The sequence below is a fragment of the Quercus lobata genome, chromosome 2 (assembly GCF_001633185.2).
Source record: "Quercus lobata isolate SW786 chromosome 2, ValleyOak3.0 Primary Assembly, whole genome shotgun sequence".
Classification (NCBI taxonomy): Eukaryota; Viridiplantae; Streptophyta; class Magnoliopsida; order Fagales; family Fagaceae; genus Quercus; species Quercus lobata.
This window is the reverse complement of record NC_044905.1, coordinates 77,750,081-77,776,824: the sequence shown is the minus strand read 5'-3', so window position 1 is coordinate 77,776,824 and position 26,744 is coordinate 77,750,081. Positions and strand designations below refer to the sequence as shown.

At 34.7% G+C, this 26,744-nt stretch overlaps 1 protein-coding gene and 1 long non-coding RNA gene across 3 annotated transcripts; both read right to left on the bottom strand.

Moving 5' to 3' along the window:
• Positions 1–6,348: 6,348 nt before the first annotated feature.
• Positions 6,349–18,894, bottom strand: LOC115976713 (class V chitinase-like). Of its 2 annotated transcripts, none has more exons than XM_031098172.1 (8): positions 18,697–18,891; positions 17,204–18,545; positions 8,315–8,446; positions 8,003–8,166; positions 7,478–7,688; positions 7,112–7,349; positions 6,875–7,025; positions 6,349–6,769 (listed from the first exon to the last, which is right to left on the bottom strand). In XM_031098172.1, the coding sequence occupies exons 2-8, from the start codon at positions 18,288–18,290 to the stop codon at positions 6,452–6,454; spliced, it is 2,301 nt and encodes a 766-aa protein (XP_030954032.1). In that variant the 5' UTR covers positions 18,291–18,545; positions 18,697–18,891; the 3' UTR covers positions 6,349–6,451. The 2 variants fall into 2 exon arrangements, with proteins under 2 accessions (XP_030954032.1, XP_030954033.1); XM_031098173.1 differs by having other exon boundaries at positions 6,678–6,769; positions 6,994–7,025; positions 18,697–18,894.
• Positions 13,075–15,316, bottom strand: LOC115976714. The gene is made up of 2 exons (XR_004088356.1): positions 13,534–15,316; positions 13,075–13,265 (listed from the first exon to the last, which is right to left on the bottom strand). It is a non-coding gene; the product is annotated as an uncharacterized LOC115976714 (long non-coding RNA).
• Positions 18,895–26,744: the final 7,850 nt, after the last annotated feature.

Here is a 26,744-nt window from a genome sequence, read left to right as displayed (position 1 = left end):
CGGCCACCATACACTTTCTGGCCACGGCCTGATCTCCTCGGATCTCTTCTACTTGTCCTCTGGATGGGTATTTCACTTTTTGATGAAGTGTGGAGGTTACGGCCTCCAGGGCGTGGATCCATGGCCTGGCGACTATCGCGGTGTAGGGTGAGTAAGCGTCGACGACGATAAAATTCACCTCCACCACCTCCGACCCCGTCTGTATGGGTAGTCGGATCTGCCCTTTTGGCGTAACAATTTTTCCTTCGAAGCTGAGAAGGGGGGAGTCATAAGCTGCCAAATCTTCTGGCTTCAAGTTCAGCCCCTTGTATAGATCAGGGTACATTATCTCTACTGCACTTCCCGAGTCCACCAACACCCTTTTCACGTCGAAGCCCCCAATCTTCAATGTGACCACCAAGGCATCATCGTGAGGTTGAATAGTTCCTCTCTTATCCTCATCCGAGAATCCCAGTATCAAAGAGCTTCCCTTTTTTGACCTTTTAGGTTCCCTTTGCCTGCCCTCGGAGGGGAGCCGATCAACAGCCAATACCCTGGGGATGGGTGGCCCAGTTCTTCCTGGTGCAGCGAGGATGACATGTATCGTCCCGGTGGGGGGTCTTAAAGACACGTCCTTTCGAGGTTCTTGTGTTGTTTGGCCGGGATGGCCACTCGATGGGTGCAGCAGGTGACGTAACTTTCCTTCTCGGACCAACTGATCTAGGTGATTCCATAGATTCCTGCAGTCCTCAGTAGTATGCCCATGGTCCTGATGATAGTGGCAGTACAGGTTCTGGTTACGTTTGGAAGGGTCTCCAGCCATCTTTCCCGGCCACCTGAAATAGGGCTCATCCCTTACTTTCTCCAGTACCTGTTGTACTAGCTCTCTGAATATGGCATTCACTGTTTGCGGGTTGCTCTGCCCAGCCTGTCGCGAAAAATCTCTCCTCGGCTGACCAGGGTTTGTGCCGTTCCGACTTGAAATCATTTGCTTTGGGGGGGGATAACCTTCTCCTTTCCCCTCCCTTGCAGCTGATCTTCCTCCACTCTTTTGTATTTGTCGATCCTATCCCTCAACTGATCAACGTTGGTGACCGGTTTACCAGTGAGGGACTTCCTTAAGCCATGGTCGGTGGGGAGCCCGCTTTTGAATGTGCTGATAGCGACAGCATCATGGTTGTCATCCAGGTCGTTATACACTTCCCAGTATCTATCCGAGTATGCTTTCAGAGTCTCTCCCTCGTGCATGGATAAGGACAATAGCGAACCGAGGGGCCTGGGGACTGTAGTGTTGGTGATAAAGCGGGAGCAGAAATCCCGAGTGAGCTGCTTGTATGAGCTTACGGAATTTGTCTTCAGGCCGTTGAACCACCTCATCGCCATTGATCCCAAGCTGGACGGGAAGATTTTACACATAAGGGCTTCATTTTGCGAGTAGATCGCCATCTTTTGGTTAAATTGACTCACATGCTCTACCGGGTCTGTTCGACCGTTATAGATGGCGAATGCCGGTTGGTTGAACCGTCGAGGCAGCTTAGCCCCTTCGATTCTATACGTGAAGGGGGACCTTGAAACCTGGTCCAACGCCTTCTTCATGGCATCGTTTCCCGAACCCTTGCTGGATGTGCTCTCATATTTCCGCACAGGGCGTGGTTCCTTTTCGTAGGAAAAGGTTTCACTTGGGGGGGTCCTTGATCTCCGTCGGTAACTCGCATCCTCCGCATTAGAGGACTCCTCTGAGTCTGAAGGAGATCGTTTTCGCTGTACCCGTCGTAGCTTCCTCTTCAGATCGTCTATCTCTCGCTGCATGGCCTAGTGACTATTTCGCCTCTGGGACACGTGACTACCTATCTGAGTGTGACTCTGGCTTGTCCGGATAGTATGCACACTTCCCTCACGATTTCCCCTGTGGCCTAGGTTGACGGGGTTATTTTGCCTCTGGGACTCGGCGGGTTGTGTCTGTTGGGAGTTAGCCTGGTGAGGATTCTCCTGGTGCGGACCTAGTTCTGCCATGCTCGACCGTTGTGCTAGCTGATGCCCTAGTTCTTCCCATAGACGGCGCCAATTGTAGTTGCACGATTTTCCTCGTCCAAATTCTATTGATCAGGCCTTGGCCCAAAGCGCAACCCACAATAAATATTTGTAGAGGATGGGTCAAAGAACTTAGCCTCAGTGAGCCTATTCGGTCTGATACATGGATAGTATTGTTGCAGAAAATAAAAACACAAGAATGGATCTCTCACATATGATTCTATTTCTTCAGTTCCTAATACAGTTTTTCTGTCCCTCTCTTTGAGGGACTCCACTACATTATATAGTTCTCCTCCTCTCAACTCCACCTTACACTTATTGATCATCTAAGCATCTACTTGAGCACCTGTCCCATTAGCCGCCCTCATCACTCCCTTTGTGAGTTGCAGAGGCCAAGGTGGTACTGTTCAGGGGTCTTTTCCTCATTAATGTGGCCAAGAGGGTGGTTGGGGCGCAATTAATGTGGTGGTAGATTTCGTGAGATATTTTGGATTTTATTCATTTTATATGTTGGGAGGATGAACTGAATTGGCTGGGGAGAGTTCCTCGTCTGGGCTTCATGATGTCCGAGGAGGAGGTACTCCTCGGACAGGTTTCCTTGGCGTTATTGGGATTGAGTAATGCTTCATATGTGGTTTCTCTTCGGACAGGACGCTCCTCGGTCGGGCCTGAATTTGGAATAGCCCATTATTTTTGGGCCGGGCCCCACAATACATTATATATACCACATCTCAAAATAATTATATATTCTCACGCATCATGTAAATTTGCAACAAGTTATTATAAGAATCAAACCAAGTCTACCATTGGAAAATTGTATGACATGAGCAACTTCATTATTATTTTATTTTTGTTATTATTATGAAGACTTGGTCAGAGTATTAGAATGTGATGCCAAATGAAGATAGTGATTGTTTTCACATTTATTTTTTAATAGAATGGAGAGAAAAGTCTTCTAATTAAAAAATCAAAATTTGATATTATAACGTGCATTTTTTACTAAGGACATGCACATTTTCATATATTCATCCACTTAACTCAACCATGTAGTTATGGTATTACTAAAGACATGCAAATTTTTTCATGTAAAATTATTAGGTACTCTCGGAGTACCATAAATACATACTCTCTCTTCTCGCATGAATGTTGGATCCCACCATAAATTTAATTAGTGAGACTCACCATTCATGTGAGAGGAGGGAATACACATTTATAGTACTCCGGGAGTACACAATAATTTCCCCATTTTCATATATTCATCCACTTAAGTCAACCATGTAGTTATGGTAATTAGGTTGTGAATGAATTCAACTATTTATGAATAATTCAAGTTTGGTTCCGTATTTAAAGCATCTCCAACAATATTGGCAAACATAAAATCCTTTCTATTTTAGAGAGTCAAATTATAAAATAGTACTTCAACAATCACTTTAAAACTCAAAAAGTTTTTTTTGTCAATGAACAATCACTCTCTTTACCTAAAGTCAGTGGCAAAACTAGGAAATTTTCTTAGGGGGCAAGTTAGTTATGCCTACATTGTGTTAATGGGTTAAGCCTATGTTAGTTCAGCCTACATTGGCTCAAAATGCAAAAGACTTCAGTTAATTTGGCCCAACTTGTGACCAAAAATAAATTACTTTATTTTATAAACTAACTTTAAGTAAACTTGTGCCTACATTTTTTTTCACTGTACTAAATTATTTGTACTTAGGTTTGAACTTACCTTTTTACATTTTAGAGCTTTTCTAAGGAGTTACATCTAATATTTCAGCATCTTGGATAAAAAATTGATTAATAGGTATGAAATTTTGAAGATTTATACAATAATTTTTGTTAAAAACAAAGTGTGAACAATGAAGTGCAAATTACTATTTAAGTGCAATTAGATCAAATCAAACGATTAAACAATTACTTGTCCTCCTACTATTATCAGATATAAATAGATAATCTAATATTCTAATATAAGCCACATTATTATTATTATTATTATTATTATTATTATTATTATTATTATTATTATTATTATTATTTGTAGTGTACTGCGTAAAGAACATTAATCACCAAAACAAAACTAATATATCTTATTATAATAAAAAAAAATAAAGAAAGAAAAAAGTATTATATGTGAAATGCTGTACAGCTATACGGCACTTCATTACTCAATCTAGATGTTTACTAGTGGGTCAAAGACTCAAAGTGAATTGTTTCACAATAGTGTTGAGCAGTTATTAACAAATATAACAGCAGTGTTGAGCAAACAAACGACAGAGTGGCAAGAGAGAAATATGCGTATCAGTGATTCAGTGTTGCCGTCGAGGAATGGCGTTACAAACTCCCAGCAAGAACACTGGCAGCATGGTTAACTAGCCGTGGCAAGCGGCTCAATTGGGACAGTACACAGTAACCTTTTTTTTCTTTTTTTTGAGTTTATATATGTTGCAAATTTGGAATTTATAAAAGGTGAATGAGTGGTTTTGGAGGAACATGGGCTAATTATTGGGCCAGATGGTGGATTTTGCTTGTTTGTTTATTTTTAATTTTTACCAAATTTAATTTTTGGGTTTTTTCCTTTTTGCCAAATTAAATTTTTGGGTTAAATTTTTACTGGATTAGCTTAAAATTTTGAGTAGCCCATTCTAAAATTTTAAGATATTTCCAAATATATATATATATATATATATATATTATTTTAAATTTTTTTCAAAATTTTTGGGGGCCAAGGGCCCCTCAGTCCTCAAGTGGCTCCGCCACTGGGGGGGCAAAATAATCTAGAAATCCTATACTAAAGGGGTTTGGGAGGAGGGTTAGTGTAGCTAATTCCATAGTAAGATTGGGGTTTAAGTGAGAACCCGTGACTTTTAGGATGAGTTTGGTTCAGCTTTTTGTAAAAGTGCATAATGAAAAAGTGGAGTTTTCAAAAAGTGCATAATTGAAAAAGTGCATTTTCAAAAAGTTGAGTGTTTGGTAAAAGCTGTTAAAAAGTGCTTTTTGAAAAAGTTGAGTGTTTGGCTAACACTTATAAAAGTGACAGTTTGAGAGATAAATTACCAAAAAGGACAATGTATATATAAGAGCATCTCCAGCAAGTTAGACAAATTTTTGTGCTGTTTGGACAATCAACAGTGACATTTATCTTTTGCCTATCCACTTTTTTAATTTTTATTTTGTAATCAAATTTATTCTTTTTTAATATTTATTTTTCTTTTTCTATTCATTTTCAACAATTATATTTTTCAACAAAAAGTGTTACATCCACAATATTTTTTGCAATACTTTCACAAGAATCATAACAAAATATTATATGAAAAGTTGTTACTAGTTCTAATTTGAACCCATTACTGAAATTATATTTTTACTCATCAATATTAGCTAATTACTTAAAATTTATTGTGAAAATATTGTGATAATATTTTGAAATTGTGATTTCTAATACTTTTCCTTTTTTTTTTCCTCCATACGTTACCTTTTCCTTTTTTTTTTCCTCTTGTATTTTATCCACCACACACATGTACACTATTTTGTCCACATCCTCTCCTTTTTCCCACACCTCCACCTTCCAGAAGGCTCTCTCATTCTTTCATTCTTTCCTTTTTCCTTTTTCCTTTTCCGTTTGTTTCCAGAAGGCTCTCTCAATTCCAAAGCTCTCCGGCTCTCTCAATTTCTTCTCTCTCTTTTTTTTTTTTTTTTTCCACCTGATTTCCAAAAGATCCCCACTTCCGCTTCTTGACTTATATGAAGCAAATTGCTCACGGACCTGAACTGAAAATTGAGAAGCCTCACGACCTGAACTGAACACTGTGGGTTCGGTCTTTCTTCGCCTTCATCTTCTTCTTCCTCTTCTTCTTCTTTCTCTCTGTCTTTCTATGTGTTTATGGTTGTTTGGCCGTGGGTTTGGCCGTGGGTTTGTGCTATTTGATTTCTGTATTTTTGGATTGTGGTTTGTGTTTTGGGTAATGGTTTTAATCTTCGTCTTCATCTTCTTCTTCCTCTTCTTCTTCTTTCTTTCTGTCTTTCTATGTGTATTTTTGGTATGTGTTTTTGGATTGTGGCTGTGGGTTTGTGTTTTGGCCATGGGTTTGTGCTATTTGATGGGTATTTTCGTAATTTTAATTTTGCAACGGTAACCCATTGAAAACGCGAATTGCGCGTTTTCATTTATGGACCCCTAAGGGTCCATAAAAATTTCCGCGTTTCTCCTTATTTTTGGTCTATGCCCAAAACGCAACTTTTATCAAAAAGTTGCGTTTTGGGCTTAACCAAACGCATATTTTGGTTTGGCTTTTTTCAAAAAGCCCTTTTTGGGTTCAAAATGTGGAAACAAACGGGCACTTAATAGAATGACTGAATGAGCATATATATCATTTCTAAGACAAAAAAGTACAATTTTTCCCCATAAATAAACTTTATATATGTCTGTGTTGTTCCACAAAGACTTTCACATTCAACGGGCAACCACTTCGGTGATTGTTGAATCATCAACCGAAAAAATTTCTAGCTGTAAAGCCTGTAATCTAGAGTCTTTTTCGTCACCTTCATCTCTTTTTGTTGAAAAAGCAGGCTTTTTGGGTTTTGTCACAACTATAGTTTCATTTTTTAGCATCGAGGAAACTTCCAACATTGATGGCCTATCAATTGCGTTTTCCTGAACGCATAAAAGAGCTATTTGCATGCATCGAATTAGTTTACACGATGAAGTTGTATCATCTAGAGTCGGATCCTTAAATTCCATGCCTTTGCCTTCTTTCCATAGCTCATATGCCTGAAATATAGAATATTAACCGTCATTTTGAAATACGGAAATAATACACAACAAAAGAAAACAAATTCAAGATTGGTTCTAGCAATGTTTGTTAAAGTAACTTACATACTCTAGGAGGTTTACATGCTCATCCAAGCCATGATAAAAAGCAGTCCTCTTACCACTTATGATTTGTAGAAGTAGAACTCCAAAGCTATAAACATCAGATTTAGTGGAGTACACACCTTTTTGGGCGTATTCAGGAGGAATATAACCACTGCATTGTTGAATTATCAAACAACATTGTTAATTGCTTAACAACAAATCATGGGCTATAAAGCTTTATCAGGTAGAGGTACTTACTATGTTCCAACAATCCGATTTGTGTTTGCTTCATGTTCATCTTTCTTGAAAATTCTAGCCATGCCAAAGTCTGAGATCTTTGGCTTCATCTCTTCATCCAATAAAATATTACTAGATTTTAAGTCTCGGTGAATTATTATCATTCTTGAGTATTCTTGGAGATATAGAAGCCCTTGAGTTACTCCTTCAATAATGTCAATACGTTTTTTCCAATCCAATAGTTCTCGTCTGATAGGGTCTATGAAAAATTACATATCATAACAATTAGTTATATAATCATATTGAGGCTGATAGAGCACTAAGATGTGAAAAATTGAATTTAACATATCTCAGATACTGTAATTGGAAACAGGAAAGATATCAAACCAAAGAGGTAGAAGTCCAAGCTTTTGTTTGGCATGTACTCATAGATTAGCATTTGTTCATCACTTTCAATGCAAAATCCCAAAACTCGCACAAGATTTACATGTTGTAGTTTCGCGGTAAGCATAACCTCATTCTTGAACTCCTCAAATCCTTGCGTAGATGTTTTTGAAAGTTTTTTCACTGCTATTTCTTTTCCATTTGGTAACACACCCTGATGAAATATAAACACACACTTATGATTGGTATTATTCACCCAAAAAGATACTTCAAGAAATTTTCTACTCATGTTGATAAGAGTATTGCTAGGACACAACATTTTTCACAATTCCAGATATGACTTATAAAGTCTATAAATGACACTACTTTTATTATACACAAATCACAACAAATCATATTAACAATTGTGAAAAATGTTGTGTTCCTAATCCTATTCGACAATAAAATATGACATTGGGATTGTTTTATAGATAGATTCATGTTTCTGCTAATTGCTTGAGCATAAAAGATGTAGTAACAACAGTTTACCTTGTAAACGGGGCCATAACCTCCCTCTCCGACTTTATTTTCAAATGAAAATTTATTTGTAGCTGCCTCAATGTCAGCTAAACTAAAGACTTGCAGATTAGGAATATTGCTATCTGAATCTCCAGCAGCTGCTATGTTATTAGCTTTGGACTCTAATTTCTTAGCTATAACCACAATTCCAATATTGAAAAAATAAGAATAAAAAACAGAACAAAGCCTAAAAATATTAATTCTTAAATCATGGGAATAATAAGTAATCCTTCTAACGATAGATGGGAACTGTAACACATGTAGTAGAAAAAAAGAAGTTACCTATGGATCTGAGCTTTCTCATCCGTAAGTAATACACTAAAAGGCACAGTAGGAGAGCAATGGTAGCAGTTGTAGTCAAAATGATCACTAATAATCGCCAATTGGGTCGTGCATTATTTTCTTCTCCTTGAGCTGACAACGAAATTCATTAACGTAACAAGAGATTAATATGTCATAAAAGATCTTAAAACAATGTCATTCAGATTTTGTCATTTTTGACACCTTTAATTGTTAAAGGAATGATATCTAATATAGTTTAGTTTATGAGTTTAAAGCTATAAATTTGGCACAATCATGGCCTAAAAAGAAGGGTTTGGGGGGGGGGGGGGGGGTTTACACTCTCCAATCCCAGCTTGCCACATCAGTATTTTACAATATAAAGAATAAGTAGTGCCACACACAATCCATCCCCATTAACCCAAATCACAAATCTACTCCTTTCATAGATTCGATTAGCCCCCAGGCTTCACCTATCACTGTAGTCGCCAGCGTCCTTAGTACCAAGCTCAGCTCATCACTATTCCCTATCCATCCCTTAACTTGAGTTAGTGAATTCTTCTAAAACTCTCTCTCTCTCTCTCTCTCTCTCTCTCTCTCTCTCTCTCTCTCTCTCTCTCTCTAAATTATACCTCCATGGCCAGCCAAAGCTCTCTTTGAGCTTTTATCATTGCCCACCAGTCATCATTGCCATAGTGTCTCTTTCTCTCTCTTCCCAACTTTTTCCTTCTCACTCAACCCTCTCCCTTTCTCGAATTCATCCATCTCGCTCTCACTTGATTTGCGTCTCTCTGTATCTTTGTTTGATTTGTCCCAAAGTGAGCACCACCAATCCATGGTGGTAATTTAGAGGTTCTGATGTAGGACAGAATCTATAATTTAATTTTTGTAATTATTTAAATTTTGGTATTTTTATGTAAAAAACTTTATTTTAGGTTTAGGTGACTTATTTCCTTATTTTAGATGCTTTTTATGCTTTTTAGTTCAAATTTGGTTCCTATTATGGTTAGATATTAATTAGGGCTTATTTTAGATTATATTTTTTTGTCTGTCAAGTTTTATAAAGCCCTTAAATAGGCCTCCAAGTCTATAAACGTTTTTTAGTCTTATTGATATTAATAAAAATTCAAACTTTTGTCTATTGTTTCTCTGGTGGATTCTGGAACCCTTTTTCCTTGTGGATTCAAGGAACCCTCATGGATTTGGGGTTATTTTCAGAAGTTAACATGTTTTGTTTCTTGTTTTCTAGAGGTAGACATGTTCTGCTTCTTGACGCTTCCGCATCCTGCATCAATTGGTATCAGAACCTTGACTTATCCTAATCTAGTGGCTAATGTATAAGATAGTAGAAATTCTAGTGACAAAAAACTTAGCAAGTATTATATGACGTACAACTAGCACTCACAAATATCTTTGCTAGGATGCCATTGTTGGAGCATGGAAACAATAGGGATAACTATCGTGGAGACATAACTCCTGGGCAACCTATTGGTAAGCAAATTTCATAGAGGCTTAATAAAAGAATTTCTAGTTTTAATGGCTATTTTTATAACGAAGATTTTCTTGATTGGTTACTTGATCTAGAGGATTTATTTGATTTGAAGAAAATTTATTACAAGAGAAAAATTAAACTTGCTTTGTATAAACTTAGTGAGTATGCCTTACGTTGGTGGGAACGAATATAGTCTGATATTAATAAAAATTCAAACTTATATCTATTGTTTCTCTAATGGATTCTAGAACCCTTTCTCATTATGGATTTGGGGACCCTTGTGGATCCAAGGAATCCTCATGGATTCGAGGTTATTTTCAAAAGAAAACGCGTTTTGTTTCTTGTTTTCTAGAGGTGGACATTTTCTGCTTCTTGATGCTTTTGCATCCCGCATCAGGTTCTAGGTGGTCATGTTTGGTGGATTTACAAATTGGTGGTCACAATTGGGTGTTTTGAGAGGTGTTTGGTGTTGGAAGACTCTGACCATGATCTGAAAGGCGTGACAACACATAGGAGATTGCGAATTGGTGGTGGTGAGCGGTAGTAGACCTTAGTGCCAAGGAAGCCACCCTCTATTGGTGATGGACAGTGCTTGGCGGCTAGCCAAATATGAGAGAGTACGTCGTGATTTGGTGGGTTGATGAGGATTGATTTTTTGTGGCACTACCTATTCTTTATTTTGTAAAATGCTAACGTGGCAAGCTAGGATTAGAGGATGTAAAACCCTCTCTTTTATGCCACAATCGAACCGAATTTAAACTCTAACCTTATTAAAGTAATGCCTAAAAATTTAATCTTACCAATGTCAAAAAGAAATCATTAATTTGTGCCACCTTTTATGTTCTGCATTCTACCAAAGATGATATTGGGTAAATTACAAAGTTTTTTTCCCTATCCTTTACAACATTTATCAATTTAATCCCTAACATTTCAACTGTGTCAATTTAGTCCCTAATCTTTTTAGTGATGTGTTAATTTGGTCCTTACCATTATAATTTGGTCCTTACCATTATTCCTTGGATGGAAAAATCTGATATGTCAAACGGAATAATAAAAAATTATTTTCCATGCCACATCATATTTATAAAAAATAAATAAATAAATAAAAACCAAATTTCCCCTCTCTTGTCAGATTACCCTCTTCTCCCTCATCCTCACGCAAACTACAAGAAGTCAAACATTTGAATTTGCAGATGGACATCACTTCATAAACTATAAGAATAAACTTGTATTCTATCCAGTGACCCATCTTTCTTTTTCCAATAGTACAAAAACAAAGTTGCTGGAATTCTTAAGCCACCTTTAATTTGTGCCTCTTTACCGAATAAAACTTAGTAATTGAATGCTTTGGGACTTACATAGGAAGACTCAAATGAATGAATTCCATGCTAATTTACTGCAGTGATTCTTAGCAAGTGTATGGAAATGTGATGGATGATTGGATGCTTAGTAACATCTTAGATAATGTGAAAAAATTATGACTGGGGGCATTCCAAATGAAAAAAAAAAAAAAAAAAAACATAGAGGTAACAATAATAAAGAAAAGTCTTGCCTAGAGGATAGAAGCCAGTCTTAGAAATTTTCTCCACAAGATATACAAATGCATAAATATCGGCAAGAAAACCAGAATATTACGAATATTCAAACGAAGTTGCAAAGGGAGTCTCTGCTCTGTCACTTTGCTTTAACAACCACCAAACCCCAGAGAGAGAGAGAGAGAGAGAGAGAGTCCCTTCATGTCGTATCGAGCCATGAGTATTTAACTATATGGGTTGACTTGAACCTAACTTGTTTAGTAAATATGTCAGGAATCCTTAACCCGAACACAACATGTTTATTAACAGGTGACCAAACCCGACATATTTAACTTGTTTAATTAACAAGTCATGTAAATGTCAATACAAATGACCCATTTAATAATCTATTTGATTAATAGGTCATACCTAACCTATATAATTTTTATCAATTCCCATATATCTAAAATTAAAATAAAATTACAACTATAAATATACTAATAAACATATAAAAACAATCATTAATTAAGCAATAACATCAAAATAACTAATAATTTTATAAGCTAAATGGATCAGACAGGTTCGCATATTAAACACGAACACGACCTATTTATTAAATGGGTTAACCTTGTCAACCCGAATATGACTTAAACCTGTTTAGCCTCAATCCATGACTTGTTTATGAACGGGTTAGTCATGTCAGGTTTGCAGGTCGTGTTAGATTTTGTCACCCTTAGATTTTAGAACTTCAGATCTTAGGGTTTATGAGCATGAGGATGAGGGGAGAAGAGATGGAGATGTGGACTAAGGAGTGGGAGAAAGATTTGGGGATTTTACAATTTTTTTTTTTTTTTTAAGGGTGAATTTGATTCAAGTTTGAATGCGAAATTTGGGTTTTTTTTTTCTTTAAAAAAATATGAGGTGGCAGTACCGTTGTAATTAATGTGGCACGAAAAATAAATTTTTATTATTCTGTTTGACCCATTAGATTTTGCAACCCAAGAGATAATGGTAGGGACCAAATTGACACAATACTAAAAATGTTAGGGACCAAATTGTCAACCCAAATATGACTTGAACCCGTTTAGCCTCAATCCATGACTTGTTTATGAACGGGTTAGTCATGTTGGGTTTGCAGGTCGTGTTAGATTTTGTCACCCTTAGATTTTAGAACTTCAGATCTTAGGGTTTATAAGCATGAGGATGAGGGGAGAAGAGATGGAGATGTGGACTAAGGAGTGGGAGAAAGATTTGGGGATTTTACAATTTTTTTTTTTTTAAGGGTGAATTTGATTCAAGTTTGAATGCGAAATTTGGGTTTTTTTTTTTTTCTTTAAAAAAAATATGAGGTGGCAGTACCATTGTAATTAATGTGGCACGAAAAATAAATTTTTATTATTCTGTTTGACCCATTAGATTTTTCAACCCAAGAGATAATGGTAGGGACCAAATTGACACAATACTAAAAATGTTAGGGACCAAATTGACACTATTGAAAGGTTAAAGACTAACTTTGTAATTTACCCTACGATATTTCATGTGTTTGATTTTTTTACTTTGATTATTTTATAAGGAAAATAAAAAATATATATATATAGTAAGTTGTGATTGCTGAAATATAAAGTTGAATACAAAAAAATGGGACAGAGAATTTGAATTCAGTCAATATCACAATTTTTAACACAATTATTTTATATGGTAAATTGTGACTGACTTCTCATCACTTTAATATGGACTCACCACTTTTTCAGTCAATATCACAACTTTTAACGCAATTATTTTATATGGAAAATTGTGATTGACTACTCATCACTTTAATATGGACTCACCATTTTTTCTCCACCACTCACAATTTGTCATACAGGTAATTGTGGCAAAAATTCTAATTCTAGAATTTTTGCTTCGTTTCATGGTATATTAGGTAGCATCTCTCTATTGCAATCCCTATCTTGGGGATAACTAGCATTGAATTCTCTATCTGTTTCTAAGCTAACCGATGAAATACACGGAAAATCAAGTCTCGATGGCCTACCAAGTTATTACGACAAAAATCATTTAAGAAGCTGGTGGCTTTACGGCTACGGAAGAAAATTTTACACCCTATCTCACTTATATTTGAGCCCACCACAACAATAAACAGAAGGTTTGAAAATGTTGTGAACTATATCCAGTGCACATAGACTTATTAGGTAGCATCTTTCTATTGCAATCCCTACCTTGGGGATAACTAGCATTGAATTCTCTATCTGTTTCTAAGCTAACCGATGAAATACATGGAAAATCAGGTCTCGATGGCCTACCAAGTTATTAGGACAAAAATCATTTAAGAAGCCGATGGCTTTACGGCTACGAAAGAAAATTTTACACCCTATCTCACTTATATTTGAGCCCACCACAACAATAAACAGAAGGTTTGAAAATGTTGTGAACTATATCCAGTGCACATAGACTTATTAGGTAGCATCTTTCTATTGCAATCCCTATCTTGGGGATAACTAGCATTAAATTCTCTATCTGTTTCTAAGCTAACCGATGAAATACATGGAAAATCAGGTCTCGATGGCCTACCAAGTTATTAGGACAAAAATCATTTAAGAAGCCGGTGGCTTTATGGCTACGGAAGAAAATTTTACACCCTATCTCACTTATATTTGAGCCCACCATAACAATAAACAGAAGGTTTGAAAATGTTGTGAACTATATCCAGTGCACATAGACTTATTAGGTAGCATCTTTCTATTGCAATCCCTATCTTGGGGATAACTAGCATTGAATTCTCTATCTGTTTCTAAGCTAACCGATGAAATACATGGAAAATCAGGTCTCGATGGCCTACCAAGTTATTAGGACAAAAATCATTTAAGAAGCCGATGGCTTTACGGCTACGAAAGAAAATTTTACACCCTATCTCACTTATATTTGAGCCCACCACAACAATAAACAGAAGGTTTGAAAATGTTGTGAACTATATCCAGTGCACATAGACTTATTAGGTAGCATCTTTCTATTGCAATCCCTATCTTGGGGATAACTAGCATTGAATTCTCTATCTGATTCTAAGCTAACCGATGAAATACATGGAAAATCAGGTCTCGATGGCCTACCAAGTTATTAGGACAAAAATCATTTAAGAAGCCGGTGGCTTTATGGCTCGGAAGAAAATTTTACACCCTATCTCACTTATATTTGATCCCACCACAACAATAAAGAGAAGGTTTGAAAATGTTGCGAACTATTTCCAGTGCACATAGACTTATTGGTAAACAAAAGGACAATAATTAAAACTCATGTGTGGCACCTTGACAAAAGGACAATAAACTTGGATGCAATGTTATAATGAGTGGCTAGGAGGAGAGAAAGACTTCCACATGATTATTTGAATGATGGGGAAGCCACATGGAAAATCAAGTCTCGATGGCCTACCAAGTTATTAGGACAAAATTCATTTAAGAAGCTGGTGGCTTTACGGCTACGGAAGAAAATTTTACACCCTATCTCACTTATATTTAAGCCCACCATAACAATAAACCGAAGGTTTGAAAATGTTGTGAACTATATCCAGTGCACATAGACTTATTAGGTAGCATCTTTCTATTGCAATCCCTATCTTGGGGATAACTAGCATTGAATTCTCTATCTGTTTCTAAGCTAACCGATGAAATACATGGAAAATCAGGTCTCGATGGCCTACCAAGTTATTAGGACAAAAATCATTTAAGAAGCCGGTGGCTTTACGGCTCGGAATAAAATTTTTCACCCTATCTCACTTATATTTGATCCCACCACAACAATAAAGAGAAGGTTTGAAAATGTTGCGAACTATTTTCAGTGCACATAGACTTATTGGTAAACAAAAGGACAATAATCAAAGCTCATGTGTGGCACCTTGACAAAAGGACAATAAACTTGAATGCAATGTTATAATGAGTGGCTAGGAGGAGAGAAAGATTTCCACATGATTATTTGAATGATGGGGAAGCCACATGAAAAATCAGGTCTCGATGGCCTACCAAGTTATTAGGACAAAAATCATTTAAGAAGCCGGTGGCTTTACGGCTACGGAAGAAAATTTTACACCCTATCTCACTTATATTTGAGCCCACCACAACAATAAACAGAAGGTTTGAAAATGTTGTGAACTATATCCAGTGCACATAGACTTATTAGGTAGCATCTTTCTATTGCAATCCCTATCTTGGGGATAACTAGCATTGAATTCTCTATCTGTTTCTAAGCTAACAGATGAAATACATGGAAAATCAGGTCTCGATGGCCTACCAAGTTATTAGGACAAAAATCATTTAAGAAGCCGGTGGCTTTACGGCTCAGAAGAAAATTTTACACCCTATCTCACTTATATTTGATCCCACCACAACAATAAAGAGAAGGTTTGAAAATGTTGCGAACTATTTCCAGTGCACATAGACTTATTGGTAAACAAAAGGACAATAATCAAAGCTCATGTGTGGCACCTTGACAAAAGGACAATAAACTTGGATGCAATGTTATAATGAGTGGCTAGGAGGAGAGAAAGATTTCCACATGATTATTTGAATGATGGGGAAGCCACCAACATTTTTTCAAGCTTTAGCCAAAATTTGGCATTATAGCCCCATTAATGCACTAGAAACTGAATCAGGCCCAGTGAATCCTTTTTCCTCGATTAAACACAATGGGACATCCAAAATATTGGTTTCTTAATTATTTTGGCTAATATATATATATATATATATATAAAAATAATAATAATAATAATAGGTCAAACAGAGAGAAAATCCAATTAATTTTCAAATTGAAATTCAATTAGAGTCTAATTTTGTAGCTGAATTGGCACCTCTCCATGCACTAAGTACTTAGGGGTCTGGGGGGGGGGGGGGGAAAGGGTTCGAGCTACGGGTTTAGCTGTATATTGTAATTATTTCTCAAAAAAAAAAAAAAAATTAGAGTCTAATTTTTGTGTTACATGTCTTACCTAATCTAAATTTAGAATTTTGTGTCAAGTGAGTTAATTTAGTGTAAAAATTGAATTTCAATTAGAGTTTAATTTTGTGCCACGTGTCTCAGTTAATTTAAGTTTTTAAATTTTTGTGCCAAATTAGTGAATTTAGAGTAGAAAACAAGGAGTCCAATATAATCATAAAAAAAAACGTAATTATATAACTAAAAAAAATTCAAATTTATAAATCATCTATATATATTAATAGGTAAAACTTAGAGAAAGTTGAATTAAAATTTAAAATTATAATCCAATTTTGCACCTATCTAAATTTATGTGGGGACTAAATCATAATTATCCACTTAAACATGTGTCATGTGTCTACTTAAGTTTTTTAATCTTTATGTCAAGTGTGTTAATGAGTGCAAAATACTAAAAATCTAATATTAATGAACTATAAATTTTTTTTTTCTAAAAAAAAAAAAAAAAACAACAACAATTACATATACTCAATAAAAATCATCATATGTTTTTTGAAAAATAAATAAAATAAAAATCATCACAAATTCTATCTTATTAAAAATTAGAAACACAAAAATAATCATCATTAGTATTAAATTTAGGTAAGAATTTTAATATGTGACTAATTATATTTACTTTAAAAAAATAATATTACTAATTATCTATATTTTATAATAAAAATTATGTTTAATTTTAAATATATCTATACGTATGCATAAATGCATATGTTACATTTTTTTTTTATAATAATAATTTGACTAATTATTTATATTTTTATAATAAAAATTTTATTTAATTTTAAATGTATCTATTCATTTGCATGGAGTTACATGCTAGTACATGCAATTAGATTAACTTTCTAATTAACAAGAGAATAATTAATTTTAAAAAATAGAATACCAAGAGTGTAGTATCTCTTCCGTACGTACCTGCTAAAGAAAGTGCCCAATTATCATCATATGGGACTTGCCACACAACGTAACCAAGTAGCTTCTTCTCTCTGGCATAAGAAACCTTCATTCTGACGGCCTCAACATCATCAAAGCCAATCCAAGTCGATCCGACTGTGCAGTAATTTACTACATATGTAGCATTATACATTATAGCAGCTCCATTGCTCTGAGCATAACTCTTGATTAGATAATACCTCATGGCTCCAAGATCTTTAATTGCAATGGCAGCAGGACCTGTTGCTGGAGCACCTATTCCGTTGTCATTGGGGTTCTTTAGCGTCCACGCATAGCCATAGAAAGGCAATCCCAAAACCAACTTGCTAGCAGACAAGCCTCTACCAATCCATGCACCAATACCATGATCCGTGTTAGCCTGATCCGATGGATCATATAAGGCTGCATGAGCACCGGTATAGTTTGACCATCCGGGCGCATGGTAGTCATAAGCATTAACATGGACCCAGTTCAAGTTAGTCCGAATTGAGTCCACAGGGAGATAAACTGTATCTGAATTTGGTGAGTATGGAACAGCAGCAGTCAAAATCAATTCTTTCTGGCTTGAGTTTTTTGCCTCAGAATTCACAGCGGCACGCCAATCTTGAAATAGTAATCCCATATTGGTCATGTCGGAGCTTGTGTTCGCCGAAAGCCAACTAAAGTCTAGGCCTTGAAAGCCATAAAGCCTGGCTATCTTTATTGAAGAGTCAATGAAAGATTTTCTGTAAGAGGCCGTGCTAACCATTGATGAAAGGGTAGTATGGTTTGCGTTACCACCAGCAATGGAAAGAAGAGTGGTGACTGATGGGTTCTTTTGGCTAACAGTGTTTGTGAAGGTGGAGAAGTATTGCTCATCACTGGACGATAGAGAGAGCTCGTAGGAGGAAGAATTTACATCAGCAAAAGCGCAAATAAGGTGAGTAAAGAGGGCTGAGTTTATGTCTGAAATGGGAGACCCAATGCCAGAGAACCAGTAACCTGATTTGATCCAAGTTTGGGCTTTTGAAGGCTTCAATTCTGAATAGAGAAGGATATGGAAAAGAACAATGATAATTTTGGACATCATGTATATGTGGGTACTTGATTCTCAGGAGCAAATATACGGTGCATATAGAAAAGTCACCAAATTAATTGACAGTATCGGATATTTATATGTAGCTACACAGGCGTCCACATATTTGTGCAAGGAGAGGATTTTGTGAATTTCGAGTACCTTTGACAGGTGAGATTTAAGAGGGAGAAGAAGATGCCAGAGGAGGAAGACGGTGACTAATTAGTAGTCATTGAAGAATGGCGTGGTGACTAATGCTTTGACTGCATCCTGCATATGACAAAAGGCCAAATGTATAAATATAAACATGAATTTTTTTCCCATGTTGTAATTATTCAATTATCAATAAAAGCGCATGAGCTTTGATAAGAAAGAGAGTAATGCTATAGACTATTAGATTATAGTTACAACTGAGACTCACCATGAGGTCTATTCTCTTTGTGATATTTGCGCCGGAAATATGAAAGAATTGCCCACGGTATAAGAGCACCAAGCAGAAATACTACTTGCTGTGAGCTGTGACCGCGATACCATTTCGCACCACTTAGCAAGTCACCTAAGGTTATTGTATCGACACCTAGCAATGACTTTCTAAGGAGTTTTTTTTTTTTTTTTTTGGATAAACGGCGGATTTTAAGGAGTTAATTAAGTTACTTAAGAAAAGAGATATAGCGCTATCTTTTTCTACTGCTCCACACGACTTAACTTTTCGTCTTTATCACAGATAGTCTTATCTTTTTTCTGTTTTTTCTTGTTTTGAATTTTCTTTTCAAAGTCAACAAAAATGGCGTGAAAAGGTTGGAAAATATTGATCAGCAGTACCCTATCTTTGGGTGAGGGAATCTACCAAGAAATTGCATTCGAAGACTTGGGAAAAAAATTACTAGACTTGAAAATCAAGAGAGAGATCACGTTTACAAAATTTTCAAAATATTTTTACAAGGAATTCTATGCGGTAAGTTATTACTGTCTTACTAATTCTAATTTGAACACGCCATTAAAATTATTTTTTTTACTTATCAGTAACAACCTGCTACTTAAAATTTGTTGTGAAAATATTGTAAACATAAAATTTCTAAAAAAATGGAGGGGTTCGGGGTTGCAAACGGCTAAGGGAAGAAATTTATCTATTTTGATAAAACACTAAAACTTAATTGGAGATTTCAAGAAGAAAAATAAATTGTGGGTTAGGAAGAAATATTGCTCTAAAAAGAAATTAAATTCTACCAATAACAACCAACTTCCTTGCTCTTAAGTGTGAAAAGTCGCGGATTCTAATTAGCATAATTGGTAAAATCTTTGATAGTTGAAATCCCTGCCTAAACAAAAAACTAATGGATATTTTAGTATGATGATAAAGTTATTATCAGGAGCAGATGTCATATGTTGAAACTCTCACTCTTAAAAAAAAAATGTGTGGAAAGCTAGAAGAAGGGGTAGATATTTTTGAGAAGGGAGTAAAATAGGTTTTGGGGTGTGATAGCAACCTCTAGTTTTGGGTTGATAGCTAGGCAAATTAGCGGTCGTTGCATATTCCGTGGTGAAGGTTGAGTATGATGGGCCTAAGAAATTGATTGAGATGAAGGTTGAGTTTGCCTCGGACCAATGCCTTGGTAGGCATTTATTTTGGGCCCTTGCGTATGACAAGAACTGGACCCTTCCTAAAATAGGTTCCCCGCCTATTTCTTTGAAACGACAACAATATAAAATTGTGCGATTATTAATTGGCACGTGAGTTTACACAAAAGGTGAAGAATAAATTACTCCTCTCAAACAAACAACTAAACTTTTAAAATTTCTTGAAAATTAATAATCAATCTCTCGAATTCCTACAAATAACACACATTTAAGTTTCTGTGTTGTATGAAACATGTTAAGTTGCTATGTTCAACAAGTGGATATTTGTTAATAAGTTGTGAAAAATGTTATGTCATTGACATTAATCTTGTTGATTATATGTCTCACTTAAATCAATGGGATAAAATGCTGCTTAAATGGGTCATGCAATGAGCTGCAATTGTGACTATGCAATGGGATTGCAATGAGCTGTAATATCAATTGCAATTATATGATAATCTCCTTAAAAGAATGAGATTTTTTTTTTTTTTTTGAGAGAAGAGAATAAGAAATTTAAATAATAAATTTGTAACTTAAAATGTTAGTTGTACCAAAATAAATTAGAAAAACATAATGCATAATAACAATAGTTAGAAGAATATGATCGAACCACTTCAGTAAATAATATATCAATAAAAAAATACCAAAAATTATAGAATTATAGAATTATATATTTTTAAAACTAGAGAGATAGAAATTATTTTTAAATTATTTTTAATTTTTAGTGAGCACAATTTATTTAGAATAAAATTTATAAAATAAATTATATATTATACCACATCTCATGATAATTATATATTCTCACGCATCGCATGAGTTTGCGACTAGTTATTATAAGAATCCAACCAAGTCTACCATTGGAAAATTGTTTGACACTGAACAACTTCATTATTATTATTATTATTATTTTATTTTTTATTATGAAGACTTGGTCAAATAATTAGAATGTGATGCCAAATGAAGATAGTAATTTTTTTCACACTTATTTTTTTAAGAGAATTTCAACTTATAGTGTCCGCTCTTGATGATAGCTCTATATCATCAGACCTCACACTTATTTTTGAATGGAAAGGAGAGAAAATTATTCTAATTAAACAATCAAAATTTAATATTATAAGGTACCTATATTACTAATTGGTAGCAAGACATGCATATTTTCATATATTCATCCGTTTAACTCAACCATGCAGATATTGTAATCAGGGTTTAAGTGAACTGAACTATTTATGAATAATTTAGGTTTGGTTCAGTCTTTAAAGCATCTTTAACATTTTCTCTATTTTAGAGATTTAACAGCCTCTTTAAAACTCAAAAAGTTGTTTGTTAATGAATAATCACATTCTTTGTACTATTCATTAGCAAAAGAATAAAAAGGAATAAAAAATTAACACAACCGATTAAAATATTCAACTATTATTTCAAGTGATACAAATCCAACTCACCCCCTTTCTCTCTCAAACGTCTCAAACCCAAGAGGGAGCAGACATAGTCAAAACAAACACAAACCACAATCTTTCTCATAAAACTAATCAAAGACAAACCACAGTCTTCATAAATTTCAAGACTAAGATAGGTTAGATGAATTTCAAATTATATAGAATTTTTAAAAGACTTTCACAAGAGTAATGTATATTTAAAAAATTTCAAATTATAATAAAAGCTAACATAAAAAATATTGCAAGCATTAAAATTAATATTAAATGATACAACAACTCATTATATCGGTGCCATAAGTTGTCCATGAGATGGGGGTTATCGCCACTTGAGAGAAGTAGAAGTTGAGGCCACTGGCGCCTATTTGTGTTGAGTGTGTCAATAAGCAAAGAGGATGGGAGACAACTCAAATTATAGGAAACTTATTAACTAACGTGTTAATGAATACTATTAGTGTAATATTAACAACATAATAAATAAAATTTTTAAATATTTTACATTTTTTCGTTTGAAAATTGGTACAACAATTTATGAATTTTATATAATAAAATTTGTAATAACTATAAAATCAGTTAAGTAAAATAGAAATTTAAAAAATTTATTAATTATAATATCAATGTGATTCCGTAGTTGATATATCAATTTGTAAAATTTTTATAATAAAATTGAAAGTACGCATTTCTTTTTCCTTTAATTTTTCACTCAAATGATATGGATGTGCATTTTGTGAGATTTGAATGAGTTTTGTCGACTAGTGCTCCAAGTTGGTGGAGAGTAGGTGAAATTGGTGCTCCAATTATCCTAGAAAAGTTGATGTTGTCTTCTGCACGTGCCATTTAGTGCACATCATTGAGTGGTTCGGCGGCTTGGTGATCAGAAGAGAAAGTATGTTTACAATTTTTGTTACGACTATGACATATGGACAATAAATGGTGTGATAGGTCAAGAATGTATTGATTCTATTGGTAAATTAATCAATTAATTAGTCAAGTGAATTAATTAGATTCAATTACATGCAATAAGCGTGGTAGCACAAACAAATCACCAATTAAGTTAAATGCAATGGAAAATAAATTTGACACCGGTTATTTGTTTACGAATGGGGAAAACCACCAAGGCAAAACCCCACTAGGTGAATTTTAGATCACCACTTCTGAGAATCCACTATTATCAAAACAAGCGATTACAAGTAAAAGGAATCCCAGTACCTAATACCAACCTACAGTTGAACCTTTACCCCAATACTCAATTGGACTTGTGATGTAGTTACAATCTCTCCTTTCAATGCACGACTCCTAATACGTGACTAACCAATTAATACACGGATCCAAGCACATGACTAACACACCAACTTAAGGAAGATGTTGGCTGCAAAGTTTTTCAGTTCATCCAATGATGAAGATCGAGAAGCTCCTTGGTTACAAAACCCTTGGCTCAAAGACGCAGCAGCTTCTACAAGGAATATGATGAACAATCTCCCCTTTGGGAATCCGTGACAAAACCACAACAAACAAATGAAGTATGAGAGAAGTCTTAAATCACTAAACTCATAATTACTTGTTAAATACAATAAAATCTAATTCTAATACAAACTCTTGAAAAGCTTTGCAAGAAGAGAGTGCATGGTATGATAGATTTTGACAACCTGTCTTTCTGAAACACTTTAAACAAAATTCAGCAAGACATCTTAGTATGAAACAGAAATAAAGAATTGCATACATAAAGAAACATGTGTATAAAGATAGAAAATAAACAACTCATGTAGAGATAGGTGAATAACAACATACATCATCATCATAGATATATATGAGAAATAAATACAATGTATGTCATAAAATAAATGGTCACAAGACCGATGTACAAGAGGATAATGTAACTAAAGATAAGGAAAAGAATAGTACATAAAATCCTCACTACATCCCTTAAAAAAATAAAGACACTCCCCTTAACAAAAATGTCCTATGCTAACTCTCCCCTAAATACATGACTACTCTCATCATCCAAACCTTTTTTGTCACGAATGACAAAGGGTAAGTCACTGAGAGGTCATTTCATCATCACTAGAAGAGCTAACATCCTCATTCTCATCATCATCATCACCATCAGTAGCATCCTTATCCTCAGAAGCCTCTGGAGAAGGAGATGGAGTAGCAACGAAGCCATCAGGGTGAGCCTGTCGTCATGTAATACAACCAACACTCACCTGATACAACTTAGAGGTGAGAGTATCAAGGTGAGCATCCATGCACTGAAGCTGTGCCATGACTGCCTTAAAAGTCACACCACCCGCCGAAGAAGAAGGAGCGAAGGTGGAAGGAATGGTAGGGACTAGAGGATCTGTCGTCTCGGTCCGCAGCCGCTTCAGTCGAAGTTAGGCCTCGCTCCGTCGAACAGACGCTACGCTGATGACGCCCATGACAGTATAGAGAGGAAAATCAAGAATAGGGATAGAAAAATGGTGAAGGATTTGCGTGATAGCCAAAGGAAAAATGAGCTTATCACGGGTCGCCATATCTTTATAGACATCTATAATAGAGATAATGAAATGAGAGGGAAAGTCTATGTAAAGATCCTCTAAGAGGGACAACAAAAATTGAATACGAGGGTCTATGATGGAGTTATAGTGAGACAGTGGAGTAAGGACAAATGTCATCACCATATTATGGAATCTCAAACCTTTTGCAAAGCCCGAGCATGGGGTGTTTTGACGCTCACCCCATATGGAGGGTGTCTCACAAAAGTGAGACAAAAGCTTGTATTTGGACGCAGTCCTCAGACACTGATAGCCGGGGTAGTCAGGTTGCACTACCCACGGGATGTGTAGTATCTTGGATATAAGATCTAGAGTGACTACCATATAGAGGGTGTCTCACAAAAGTGAGACAAAAGCTTGTATTTGGACGCAGTCCTCAGACACTGATAGCCGAGGTAGTCAGGATGCGCTACCTACGGGATGTGTAGTATCTTGGATATAAGATCTAGAGTGACTACCATACACGTACCTTGGAGTACCATAATAAAATGAGGTACAGAGGTATCAATACCGTGCTTTGAGATTTACTGCTTAAATTAGGGTTTTTAGGTTTCGAAGATAACTGAATAAGTTTCTTTAAACCCTAAAACATCCGCTCAAGAACAAAGAGTGCTCATGCAAGAGATTGTTTCCTTCACCCTATCTTTTCTTTATACTTCTTTTTATGCTAATGAATGTTTTTATCCATAACATGAATTATTAATCATTGTTTTGTTTAAAGCATGATTGTTTTTATGCAATAATCTGCATGTGAACAACTCTTTTTCTTAAAATAAAAATAGATCTGCATCTTCCTTAGATGTAGATCTGAATTTTTCTTCAAAATAAAACATATCTGCATCTTCCTTAAATGTAGATTTGAATTTTTTTTTTTCAAAATAAAACATATCTACATCTTCCTTAGATGTAGATCTGAATTTTCCTTCACAATAAACAGATCTGCATCTTCCTTAGATATAGATCTGAATTTTTCTTCAAAATACAATAGATATGCATCTTCCTTAGATATAGATCTGGATTTTCCTTAATCAAAACTAGTTTGTGCCTTCATTAGATACAAATCCAAACATTTTTTAATCAAAAAACTGATTTGTATCATCCTTAGATACAGATTTGATTTTTTTTTTTAATGCATGCAGATTTTTGAAATAAAGGAAAAGATCAAACATGATTGTTTTTGTGTTTGTTGTATAAATTTAAATTATGAGTAAAACTCTCTTCTTAAAAAAATCTATTTCATTATTTTATCACATATAAAAAACAGGTCTGATTTTTCTGTCATTAAAAACCAATTTTTTTTTTTTTTCATCACAAAACATATCTGGATTTTTGTCATCAAAAAACTTTTTTTTTTAAAAAAAAAAACTACAAAACAGATCTAGTATTTTGATAAATCAAAATCAATTTTTTCTACCAATCAAAATGGATCTAATTTTTTAAAAACAAAAGAAGAGACTTCATTCATAAATAAATTTGTGTGATTTAATTTTGGTGTCACATGTTCAACATATCATTCATAACATGCATAAAAAGGTACATTAGACACAAGAGTCTAGAAGACCAAACTCTGTCTAAACGAAATGGGTGCCTAACACCTTTCCATTCCGTAACCTAGCCTCCGATTTAGGTTTTTGGCTAAGTAGATATGGCATTGTCTTTATTTTATTTTGGGTAAAATGTAACTAAGACAAAAAGCCATGTAATTATATAATAGATTGTAAATAGGACCAAAAACTACGTAATTTTCAAGTTTTTCAAGATATATAATTTTTATTCAATCAATGAAGAGAACAATTCAGTCATGTATTTAGTTTTTCTTATTTTTTGCATTAAAAAAAATAAGTGGCGACTCCATACCAATTACCCAAAAATAGAGGTGTCCTAGAAAGCATTCCAAAAATCTCTCTTTTTTTAGGGACACTTTTTTCGAGGCCTTTCATAGTGAAGTGAGAGACCTTGAAAAAAGTGTCTCTCAAAAGGAGATTCAGGTACCTTTTGGGGCACCTCTCTTTTTGGGTAAGTAGTATGGAGTCGCCACTTATTTTTTTATAAAAAATAAGAAAAAGTAAATACATGATTGAATTGTTCTCTTCAATGATTAAATAAAAATTACATATTTGATAAACTTGAAAATTACATAGCTTTAAGTCCTAGTTACAATCTACCAAAAATACATGGCTTGTTATTCTAGTTACATTCTACCCAAATAAAAATTAAAGGCAAGGCCAGATCTACTTAACCAATGACCTAAATCCGGAGGCTAGGTTATGGAATGGGAAGGTGTTAAGTCCCTATTCCACCCAAACAAAGTCTGGTCTTCCAAACTCTTGTGACCAATGTACCATTTTATGCATGTTATGAATGATATATTGAACATGTGACATTAAAATTAAATCACATAAATTTATTTATGAGTCAAGTTTCTTCCTTTGTTTTAAAAAAATTCAGATCTGTTTTGATTGGTAAAAAAATTGATTTTTGATTTGTCAAAATACCAAATCTATTTTGTAGTATGTAGAAAAAAGTGGTTTCTGATGATAAAAATTCAGATCTATTTTGTGATTATAAAAAAATTGTTTTTAATGATAGAAAATCAAATTTGTTTTAATGTGTTTTAAAAGAATGAAAACAATTTTTTAAGAAGAGAGTTTCACTCATAATTTAAATTTATGCAACATGATTTATACAAAACAAACACAAACATAATCATGTTTAATTCAAAAAATTTGCATGCATTAAATAATCAAATTTGTATTTAAGGAAGATATAAATCAGTTTTGATTAAAAAATTCAAATCTATATCTAAGGAAGATGAAATCTGTTTTATTTTTAAAATAAATTCAAATCTAAATCTAAGGAAGATGCATATTCGTTTTATTTTGAAC

Excerpts from the sequence above, each read along its gene's own strand:
- LOC115976713 (XM_031098172.1), bottom strand. The coding sequence starts at position 18,290 with ATGATGTCCAAAATTATCATTGTTCTTTTCCATATCCTTCTCTATTCA. Across the intron at positions 8,447-17,203 it reads TTGGGCACTTTCTTTAGCAG|CTCAAGGAGAAGAAAATAAT; the intron begins GTACGTACGGAA and ends TTTCGTTGTCAG. Across the intron at positions 7,026-7,111 it reads AATCGGATTGTTGGAACATA|TGGTTATATTCCTCCTGAAT; the intron begins GTAAGTACCTCT and ends TCAACAATGCAG.